General features: G+C 42.1%; 1 protein-coding gene across 1 annotated transcript; it reads right to left on the bottom strand.

The window, feature by feature from the left end:
- Window positions 1-594: 594 nt before the first annotated feature.
- Window positions 595-8,820, bottom strand: LOC133134561 (interferon-induced very large GTPase 1-like). The gene is made up of 2 exons (XM_061250762.1): window positions 7,834-8,820; window positions 595-6,795 (listed from the first exon to the last, which is right to left on the bottom strand). The coding sequence occupies exons 1-2, from the start codon at window positions 8,818-8,820 to the stop codon at window positions 2,131-2,133; spliced, it is 5,652 nt and encodes a 1,883-aa protein (XP_061106746.1). The 3' UTR covers window positions 595-2,130.
- Window positions 8,821-11,977: the final 3,157 nt, after the last annotated feature.

Below are 11,977 nucleotides of genomic sequence, written 5' to 3'. Positions count from 1 at the left end.
AAGAGAAAATCATGCTTAATACACTGACACCTTTAGAAAAATGTAACTGCTTATCAGCGATACAATGGACACTGTATGCACTTGTTTTACCGAAATGTTTTTTTTTGCCTAAATTATTTGTGTAGTGTCTTATGTTCTTCTGTGTCTTGCTGTGTGTAATGCAACATCTATTTTAAGCCATTTTGGCAGGACTCCCTTGTAAAAAAAACATGTAAATCTCAATGGGATTATTTCCTGGTAAAATAAAAATGTCGACCTTAATAAATGTTTTCAGCAAAAGCCAAAGCCTTGGGATTTGGGTGGGGCCACTGAAACTGAAAGGATTATTGGGACTTTCAGAAATATACAATTAACAATGTACCATCTACAATTATACGTATGGAAAGCAAAAGAAAGTTTGCAAAGAAAGATTCTAGACTGACTTTGTCTACGTGTGTAAAAGGGAAGGATTATGAACTCCGGGTCTGAATGAGAGTCATAGCTCGTTAATGCTGATTAATGACTTCTTTTTATGACACAGTGCCAACCCACCCACCCACCCACAGTGCCATGCACCACGCAATGTCCATCTACAGAGAAATATGACCAGAAAAATAGAATGAAACAGGTTTCCTTTTTAATATTTAATCATATCAGCATTTTTTCAGGATAATGTAAACAAACAATTACATTTAATATGATGACGGTTTCATAATACATAATTAATATTAAAACAGATGACAAGTCCTAGTTTAGTTAGTGATTAATGCTCAAATAACTGGGGCATGCTGGACTTAGCATGGAGGACATTTTGGACAGTCTGCGGTACATATTTTGAAGACAATAGTTTTTGGCACATCCACACTCAGCGAAACCCTGGTAAATCACCAAATTTAGAGAAACGTTTTGCCTCAAAACTTCCTTGCAGTGTACTCAGTGTTGTCGTGTCTAGGAAACGACAGAATTCTAAGTCCAATCTCTAATTTGTAGCAAAGCAACCTCACGAGGGAAAAGACCACAATTGTTGGTTTCACACACATTTTATACACTTCTTTCAACATAACTCCTCCTCAGAAATACCAGCTGCTCTTTGTCCTGCCCCAATGATTCATCATTGTGGCAATCGCCCAAATTATAATTTCGCTTCGTATGCTATTCTCTAAAAATAAATGTTTTCTTTAATCATGACGTTTGTTTTGTCAGCTTGATCTTAAGAAACCAATTGCTCTTATCACATCGTACAGGCATACAAACTGCCCTTGAGAAATGTGTTCTCATCAAAAATAATTGACATGACATGTTACATCAAACGTTCAAAAATAAATGACATTTTGCATCATAGGCTATATTTTAAAATAAATGTTCTTATCGCATTGTACAGGCATACAGCTGTTCTGCAAACTGTGCTTGCCAAAGACAGCCCACCCCCACCACACTAGACTTCCTGCCCTGCACGACTCATATGTGAACTGTCCTTGACAACACCCTGCCCTGTAAGTTGTCTAACAAAGAAGAATCATAAAAAGATGAATTATGCAAAACATGGTCTTATTTGGTACTCTTCCAACTTTGCTTTCAAGCATACACATTATTTTATTCAATTCAGGTTACATATGGGTCACTATACGTCTAGCACAAATTAGCAGTTAATCACTTTGAAAATATATAGGCATACTTAATCGTACTTTAACATTTGATTAATGGTGGTTTCTTGCGTTTCCATAAACTCATCTGTAATGAATGACATAGGTTCATTGGATTATATATTGTTTATATGAGTAAATAGGCAGCATACATGTGATACATTGATTATAGGCCACATACATATTGGTGCACTTTTGGCCGGAAGCTTTAAGAGTTTTGGAGGAACCAGTGTGCTCAATTCTAATGGTTTGGCGGTTTAGTCTGATTTTGACTTGTGATTGATTTGTCATCAAACAGAGGAAGAACACCTTGTTCTGTGAATTTTCTCCTACATTGTATGTATGCAATAGTAGGAAAGTATGCCATTTCAGATGAGGTCCAGGAAGAAGTGAGTCAGCTCATGGAAGGATGGATGGATGGATAGATTGGTACTGGTACACATGGCATTTTTGGAGTTACTGTCTGTATCCTTCAATGGGCTGAATCCTTTCTGGTCTGAACTTGGATTCATATTCCGGCATCCAGTTCTTTCACCACAGCAGGTTTGTCCCAACTGATTTTTTCCCAGTCATCTGGAATTCTACCACTGCCCTCAAACTTCAATCCAAATTTCTCCTGCAGCTTATTACTGAAGACACACACAAACCACTTCCAGTACTTTTTTTCACAAGAATCTGCCTTGATTGACCATTTGTCATAAGGGGGGCCTGCTTTTCTGTACTGTGCATAAGGTGTCCATTTATCTTCAGCGTTAAAGAACCCTAAATCACTATTGACTAATGCGGTGCAAAATTCAATTGTAAACTCAGTGGTATGCTGATAACTCCAGCCAGCGAGAGCTTCAGAGCGATGGAATCTCACGCTGTGGTCAGTGTCATGGTCAGCCATGGTGTTTGTACAGATGGCTTTACAGAAGGGACACTGCTCCCAGCACCCACTGAGCTGATCAATTAGAATGTCATCTGGTCTCAAACATAAGATCTCAAACATGTCAAAGTCAAGGCTTGAGGTTTTTATTTCTTCCTTTGCCCTTTCCTGCATGTCTGAAAGTGACTGGGCCATCATGTCCTGGAGGAATGACAGATCACTGGTGCCTTCGCATTCAACGTTTCTGTAACTGTCTCTTGCGATGGGGAAAACACCCCCAAGTTTAGAGCAGAATTTGTCAAGCCACATTGAGATAGTGCCATCTTTCTCTTTCAGTTCTGAAGTCACGATGGAACTTTCGGTCAACGTCTTGTCAACCAAAATGTTCAAGTTCCTATTGAGGAGCTCTGATGTTAAACTGTGGTCTCCACAGTACTCCTCCACCCTTCGCCTGATGAACTTTTCAAAGTGTTTCTTGGGACGCTCAAGGTACTCCACATACAGGTCAAAGTTCTCCCTCTCAGCAAGCTCTTTCAGTATGTGGTCCTCCAGGTTAGCTCTGTTTCCACTGAAAGCTGGGTAGTTACTTTTCATTTTGTCCACAATCTGAAGGCTGACTTTGCTGTACATTGCTTGTTTTATAGCTGATCCGAGGTGGTTACCCAGGAAATTGGCCAAAATCTTCACAGAAGTTGCTCCATCACAGGAGTCTTTAAAATACTTGAAATATTGATTCTTTTTCTCACTGAGGCAGGTCAGCAGATCATTTTTCCTCTTGAAATCTGTGTGCATTTTGTTGAATGTTGTGACTGCCTTTGTGCACGTGTAAATGGAGATGTCAACTTTATACTCCTCAAAGAGCTTTAGGTGGCTCTCTTTTTTTTCATATGTGCCCAAAGTCTCTGATATGCTCTCTAGTATTTCATGAACAAATATTTCATTGAAGTCCACATTTTCTCTTGACTTCCTGTCAATGTACGTTTGTACATTAGTAGTTATTTCTTCTGTAAGTCGCTGGCCTTCATTCTCAATATTTGCAGTGTCTGACAAATTTATCATTTTCAAAATCCTCTTTTTCAATTTAACCGAAACATGTTTGTCTACCTGGAACTGAAAAGAGACCATTGCCTTGTGATTTAGAATTTTTTGGGCAATGTCTTTTTCCTTTTTAAATCGATTGCTCAGGATGTCTTCCACAACTCCCTGGATGTCGACTTGATTTTCCGGACCTTTCTCAGAGGATATTTTTGTCAACCATTTGGTCCACAGTTCATCAAAGTGTGGTCCCATTTGATCACTGGTCAGTTTTTCGTCCTTTAGTTTTGAGGCTAAAGATCTACTCATCCTGAGCAATTCTCCCTCGTAGCCAATCTTCATCCCCTCTAGTTCTGAGCCGCACTTTCTGATGTTCAGCAAATCCCTGCACTTCCTCTGTGTGTCTTCAATGAGCTGGTCCTTCAGGGTTTCAAATCTTCTATCAACATCACCTTTCCACTTAACCAGGATCTCTGGGTGTTCCTCACATGTAAAATATGTTTCAATCTCATCTTTCAGTTGTCCGTAGATCTCATCAAATTCCTTTATAAGATTTGCCATGTAAACTTCATCCACCTGTTTGCTGTTTATTTTGTTGCGCCAGGTTTGCTGTTTCTCTAGAGCATGCTTTCTCATGCTCCATGACCATTGCCCATAAGACTTTTCTAGCTTACTGTACGCAGAAATCTCCAAGGTGTTCCTGAAACTGAAAACAAAGTTCTCTCGCAGCAGAGCATCCCATACGTCTTGGATTCGTACTTTGACCTCAGACAGTGAGGGCAGCCGACAGTCTGGCTGCCATTCAGCAATAGAGAGCAGCTTGTCCTTCAGCTTCTGAACGTTCTGGCTGTAGGAGGGGTTAGGAGCAGCCATGGGGGGGTCTCCCTCCAAGAGATTTTTGAAGTAGAACACGTGTGAGTCCACATTAAAATGAATTATATCACAAAAACTTTTAATGTCCAAGTTCTCCTCTTTTGCTGCAATGCAAGCCATTTCATCAAGTCTATTTTGAAGACGTCTTCTCCCTTCCTTATTTTTGTCATTAGCTGTTGTCTCTGCAACATTCTGGTGCACAAATATGCAGCTTGTTTTTATTTTGACAGATGTCATTCTCATGAACGCCTGAACACAGATCTGCAGAATATCCTGCATTTCACAAGGATTCTCTCCCATGATGTTGATGAGAGTCATGTTTCCCACACCAATGATGAAGGTGGCCAGCTGGTTGTCATGGGCCAGGGTGGTTTCAGAGCTGAGCTCAGGTGACCGCAGGCCTTCAGTGTCCACCACCAGGATGAAGTCAAACTGCAGCTGTTCCCTCATCTCTGCATCAACGGTCAGCAGCTGCATGAATGCACCTCTGGTGCATCTTCCTGCACTCACTGGAAACTGCAGGCCAAACATGGTGTTCAGCAGAGTGGACTTGCCAGAACTCTGAACACCCAGGACAGAGAGGACAAATACCCTTTTGTCTCCAAGTCTGTGTATAACTGCGTCAAAAACAGCCCTGATCCAGTCAAGAGGCATGTGAGCCACATCTCCGTCCATGAGCTCCAGAGGGTATCCTGCCATCAGCAGCTCTGCTCCAATTCTGGGAAGATTGTCAACCCATTGTATATCGGTGAAGTCTTCACTTACAGCTACAGACTTAACTGCCTCATACAGCTGACCCAGTTCTCTAATAAGATGCTGTAGCCCCACTGACATTGCTATGATCTCCTCAGACACCTTTTCAAGTTTCTTTACAAGTACCTTGTGTTCGCTTTTCGGTTTAGCTTGGATTTCTGTCCATATTAAGTGGTACTTCTCCTGGAGTTTGGCATGTGTGCCAGTGGTGTATTCTTCCAGAAATATGTGAAGCCACTGTAACATATAGAGGGACTTATTTTCTTCTGGCTGGTGCAAGCACTGCAGAAATGACTTCATGAAACCACTGAGCTGGAAAGCTTTATTCAGTTGTTCTACACGAATGGCTTGTTTCTCAGATCTTATGTCACTCAATACCATCTCGTTGCTTCTCTCACCGGTGCTGTGCAGACGGTATTGCTGCTTGTCCCTCCTGCACCAATTCTCCCACAGTTCACCTTGCAAAGGCAAATGCCTCCATTTTAAGTTAATTAATTCCTCTTCCTCCTTTCTGCCTCTTCTCTTGTCTCCCTTAAGCAAACTCATCATATGCTGAGCCAGCTCTTTTCCCTCCTTACATTGTTCATTGTCCTCATCAATTCTGAACTGGTTCTTTCTGGCAACCTCCATGCAAGCTGCTAAGCTAGGCCACTCTAATTTAGTTGAAAGGCACCGTTTGACACTGGAGATGATTTCTTCAGTTAGTTCAGCTTCACTTCTGTTCTTTGCTGCAATTTTAACATTGGTCTGACTTCGTCCAATTTTTTTTTTAGCAGAGAGGAGCGTAATTAGCGTTGGAGAGCTTTCTAGCTCTTTGAAAGTCTTACTTGCTTCCTCCTCCAGGGGGCTCTCTGACAGAAGTAGTACAGTGGAAGCACTCACTTCCTGCAGAAACCGGAGCTGTCTGGGGTGATGGCTGGCATCGCCATGGAGATTCACAAAAGCTACACAGTTGTCAAAAATGTCTCCCTCATTGGATCCTGGACAGTACCAAGTGATTTCCACAACCCCATCCATCAGGAGACAGCGCCTCACGCTTCCTTTACATTGTCTGTTGAAAAACACTGGGTGTTTGCGTTGGCTGATGATGTTGCTCAGGATGTGAGATTTTGAGTTTGAGGATTTCCCCAGCCTCACAAAGGACACAATAGGTACCTGTGCACTGAAGATAGGCTGCTGTTTATTCTGGCAGGTCTTTTTGATTTGTCGAAGTGCCCACACAGGGAACTCTATTTCACCCGTGAAGGGGTTTGGTACCAGAAGAGGTAAAGCAAACTGACATGTGGAGAGTTTGGAAAAAATGTACTGCCTCACAAAATCATCTGAACAATGGAAAACTGCCATATGAATATCCATGGGGTGGACAGTTGAATCAGTATCACTATCACCATCACTATCACTATCACCATCACTATCACTATCACTGCTACATGCATCTTCAGCAGTGTGTGGTTGAGACCCTGACGATTCAGTCGCTTTCAAACACAAATATCTGGCGCTGCAGTCCAGCATCATGAGCTTGTAAATATACTGATGACACAAACTTTTTCCCACTGTGTTCTGATTTGCACTTGATATGTTACTTACGAGGAGGACATCTTCCATTTTTATCTTCCTGAGGTATGACTCCCATAGTCCCAGTCTCTGGAGTAAACCCTTACATTTATTGATCTTCCAGTCATTTACAGGACGGGGTTCTTCTGTTCTCATTTTGCCTGAGACATCCTGTTGGCCAGGATGAGGTTTCCTTTCCAAAGGTTTCATGAACTTACCCACGGCCTGAATCTTCCTCAGCAGTATATCATGCTCTTCTGATTGGCCTGTCTCATTGATAATCGTGTGGAGTTCTCGCTCTAGTTTTGTCCAGTCCTTGTGTTTATCTGCATCATCAATCAGTTTAGAAACATGTGAAATGTTCCCAGCTTTTGATGTAAAGAATTTCAGCCGTCTTTCTTTGTCTTCTGGGGAGATTCTCTGTTTGTTTCTGGACACAGTCAGTGCTGTCAGGAGCAAGTATGCCTCAGCCTTGTCTTCACTCTGCTCCTTGAGAGAAGAGTATTTTTCATAGCACTGATGCAGAGTGCTCAGTAAAAAGTCTATCTCCTCTACACCTAGTGGTGGACAAAATGTATCCTCCCTGTATCCTAGAACATTGACTAAGGAAAGAATCAGCAGCTCTATGTCTGTTTCACTTTTCGTTTTCAGAGTCTTACACAGTGAATTGATGGCACTGCTTATTTTGCAAGTAGCTTTTTCCTCAGGAGACATGCCAGACTCACATTGTAGATTGTAGAAATTATCTTTGACCTCCGTCAGTATTCTCTCCAGGTCAGAAAATTCAGAGGCAGATGTAACTTTTAGTAAGTCCTTCTCGGTGTGTTCTGTCCACTTTAGAATTTTTGCACGATTTGGGAAGTCATCAACATCATGCGACTGATCCATTACAGACTTCATCATCACCCTCAAGCTGATATCAGTGTTTTGATTAGTGATCTCTGTCAAAAAGTCTTGAAGGTCTCGACTAGAGAGACACTCTCGAACCCATGCTTTAGTGGCGTCTGTGTCTTCTTCGAGTGTTCTCTTGATTTCCAGTAATTTACTCAAATGCTTTTGACTTTTCGATACAGACCACAACTTCACTGACCGGATCATTTCCAGAGCTTCCATCACTGCTGATAGCACATTCTGTCCCCACATAGATTTTGCATCCTGTTTCGTGATCCCTGTATATGCTTCCTGGATGAATTTGCTGAGTTTGTGCGCATTCTCAAATTCATCTCTGTGGGAAGATAGGATGATGTCCCAAACTGGAACCAGGGTATCTCCCCTGTCAATCACACACCAACCTTTGTTGGAAGTCACCAGACCTGTTTTCCATTTTAGGGGATTATCGGTTTCGGCTGGTCCTCCGGACTTGCTGACAGAAAGCTGAACTTTACTGAGAAGACTGGCACTATATTTTCCTTCAAAGGAGGCTTTGCAGTAAGAGAGAGAAGTGCTCATCCCTCCCGAACCTGCAAGAATGGACCCAAATCCAGCATATGCACTCAAAGCAGTAGATGTTAGACTCTTCACTTCTGACAGCTCACTGTTGCTGAAGCCCTCTGCTGAGGCTGTCCACCAGAATATCCCCCCAAAGTGAAGAGGACCTTGATTTACATGTGAACCAAAAGTCTGAAAGAAACTAACAACCTCCTTTTGCAACTGAGGGTTCTTCTCATTTACATTCAGCAAAACTGATTCCATTTTTTTCAGCTCATTCAAGGCAAAGTGGCACAACTTCAGTTTATCTTTCTCAATGAAGCAGGAGGCCAGTGGTACATAGTTATATTGTGTGTTTAAAATGTATGTGTGTTCAGAGGAAGATTTGTTTGTCTTTTCTTCAGAATGTTCATATTCATTTTTTAAAATTAGACTTTTCCTTGAAAGGCTGAATCTTGCACCCAGTTTTTCTGTGACCTTCTGAAACTTCGTTTGAGATTCCCGGGAATTGAATTCCTTTTTCTCATAAAAATACTTGTGCTCAGCACCATGAAGTCTGAATGAATCTGGCACTTCAAGCAGTTGATGTCTTTTCTGCAGCAGGTCCTCCAGGTTTCCAGTTTTGTATATTCCTTCTAGGGCCAGGCCACCGGACGCTGATCTCAGAACCTGTTCATCAGGGATCATTTCTGCTGGTGAGTTTAAACCCTCTTCAACAGAGCACACCCTTTCGTACAAACGTTGTATGATATCTTGTAAAGGTGTACCTGATGGCAACCAGTTGCCTTCAGGCACATCAAGAGCTGAGCGAATTTCATCAAGCTTTAGCTTAACTTTGGTGTCATTTTGGTCTCTGAATTCCAGGTGAAATTTCTTTAACTCTTCAAGATTATTCTTAATGCGGTTAATTCTCTGTTTTTCTTGTCTCTGTTTCTTAGTCTGTTCGACCTGGTTTTCCTCATTCTGTGAAGCTGGATTTTCTTCAGGTTGCAGATGGTTCTCCTCAATCCTGAGCATTTTTTGAAGAGCTCTGCTTTCCCATTCATGGTGCACATGCTTCTTTAGGACTTGGTAATCAGTAACATTTAAATACTGCAGCTGCTCTGAACGCTCAACACCCCGTTCTTCGTTGAAGACCTTGGTCCAGTATCTCCAGTCAAGACCTGCTTTCTGTAGCACTTCACCAAGATCTGTCCGCTGCTTTTCTTCTACAGCCTCACTTTCTCTTGACTCCGTTTCCTGCAGAATAATTAAATGCATTATACCATATAATAAAACCCACACGTGGCAAATAAGTTGCTGTTATTCCAGGGTTTCAAAGGTTGAATGAAATCTTGGGGCATTGAAACAGAGGAATTTTGGCCTGTCAGAAGGAATGGGTCATTTTAATAATATTGGTCGATGGGGCAAAGGCAAAGGAAGTTAGTTAGTAACACATGTTTGGTTCCGCAGATTATCGTATCAACCTCCTTGAGACCTGATATGCTTTGATACATGAAGGAGCAAATAACTAAGTTTATTGGCAGGTGAGGATGCTATTGAGGAAGCGTTTGAGAAGAAGCTAAAATATACAGACAAATATACAGGTTGCAGAGGTGAGGGAATGCGGGTGGAAAGCATATGCAAGACTTCTAGACACCAGGAGCGTTCGGGGCAACATCGCTCCTTTTTGGAATTTGGTGTTTGTGGTTTGCTATGGTCTACGTGGGACTGGCGGTCTGAACATGGTGTATACTATTGTGTGGTAGCATGGATGCTCAATGCAGTAGTGGTATGGATGGTTAGTGTGCTGGCGGTGTATTGTTCTGGAGATGGTTGGCAGGTAAGGCTAGTGGTTAGTTAGAAATTCACATGGGTCTGGTGGCAGTGGCATTGCGATTAGTTACAATGTTCATGACTGGGGAAGTCCATGTGGTACTGGCGTTCTTACACACTGCCTACTTATATTAGTATGTGTAGCATGATTAGCTCAGCTAGTTCGCTAGTAAGCATGGTGAAGTGCAGTGAAAGCGAAGGCTGGTAGCAGGTTATCGTGACAACACTCCCCGATGACTCAAATTCAAAAGAGCGTTGTTGCCCTTGGCTAGAGGTGAGTTCGTCTTTAGCTGACTGGTAACGCGTTTGTTCAACAAATAGTTGGACAAGTGAGAGGCCGGGGTTCAAATCCCACCTCGGACTCAGGCAATTTCTCACCTGTTACATATGCAATGAGCTCCTGAATGCAGACCATGAGTACACTGCATGAGAAAGTTGTTGAGGAGGCAACATTTTCACTCAATGTAGTATACGTAAAAGCCCAGATTATATGGTTGGCATTTATATAGCGCCTTTATCTAACGTGCTGTACAATTGATGCTTCTCATTCACCCATTCATACACACACTCACACACCTTGGCTGCCATGCAAGGCGCCGACCAGCTCGTCAGGAGCATTTGGGGGTTAGGTATCTTGCTCAGGGACACTTCGACACAGCCCGGGCGGGGGATCGAACCGGCAACCCTCCGACTGCCAGACAACTGCTCTTACTGCCTGAGCCATGTCGCCCCATATACAGATTCCTGTGTTTTCGCGGAGTGTATTCAGGAGACATCTCTGGGTCCAATAGATCATAGAGGAAGAGGGGGAGGGGGGTTTACTATAAGGGCAGAGGTCTTAAGACACTTCCACCATACTGTCGGGAAATACTGTGGAGGATGTCGGACCGTCTGCAGTAAGTTCAGTAGATACATATTTTGAGGACCCAGTAGTCAACACTCCAGTGGAAATACAAATTATCATCAGGGGAGTATAAGCACACTACATTCAGATAAACCTTTAATCTACTTAATGACTTTCTCATCCAGTGTCACCACTTTTAGCAACAAAAACTGAAATTGAACACTTCCAATAATTTGATATTAGTTTTTCACATGTGAAATACTGGTAAAAAGTGTGATCTTGTCACCAAAACAAGTTGCACTTTATTTACTTTCAATGTCACAAAGGTTTGAGAGCAGTTTTCAGGAGCAATTTCATTTATTTCATAGATTGTAAAATAACAATTATATTAAAATATACCTCCATTTGTGCTCCCCTCTGGACCTCCTCTCTCCCAGGGCACACACCACTGCAATAAACGAATAAACAAACAAATCAGCACCTAGAATAATACAAAACCATTTAATTTAAACTGTAATGAAGAGACTTCAAGCAGATAGTCACTTAGTATAATTCTGACATTTAACAGCCACATTTATGGAATCAAAATGTTTATTTTACTCAAAATACATACAGTAAACACACACAGCTATATAATCAAGAACTGCATACAGGCTACTGCCAACAGAGCATCAGTGCATGTTCCTCCTTTTCCCACTAGAGGGAGCCCTACACCCAGTGCTTTTGCTTATTTGTTCTCGTTATATGCGCGCTATATGAAATAATCTCTCCCCATAAAACAGTTTTTAATGTTTCCCATAACAGTGAGGGGGAGGTTGACTCAGTCCTGTTAATCTCAAGAAAGATGCAGATTTTTTTGGAGATAACCTCGCAAAATTCCTCATTAGCTAGTAGCCCTGTATTGAACCTCCACTGACCCTTAGTATTAGGTGAGAGTGTTAAATCTAAGTGCGGGGCGCGATCAGAAATAACAATCGCGCACTATTCTGTAGATTTCACAGAGGCCTGTCGATAAAAAAAATCGATGCGCGAGTAAGCTTGGTGCGCCTTAGAGAAGTAGGAAAAGCCGGGTTGAGAAAGCGCCAGGGATCTACATCGCCCAACTGACCACTTCATGTGTATTTTACTAGTTATGGGTGTGATGCTTTAACTTGTGGAAGAACCTATGCACTTGTAAATCGCTTT

Source organism: Conger conger, chromosome 8, assembly GCF_963514075.1.
Source record: "Conger conger chromosome 8, fConCon1.1, whole genome shotgun sequence".
Taxonomy (NCBI): Eukaryota; Metazoa; Chordata; class Actinopteri; order Anguilliformes; family Congridae; genus Conger; species Conger conger.
The sequence above is the reverse complement of the archived record's forward strand: the minus strand, read 5'-3'. Positions and strand labels throughout refer to the sequence as shown.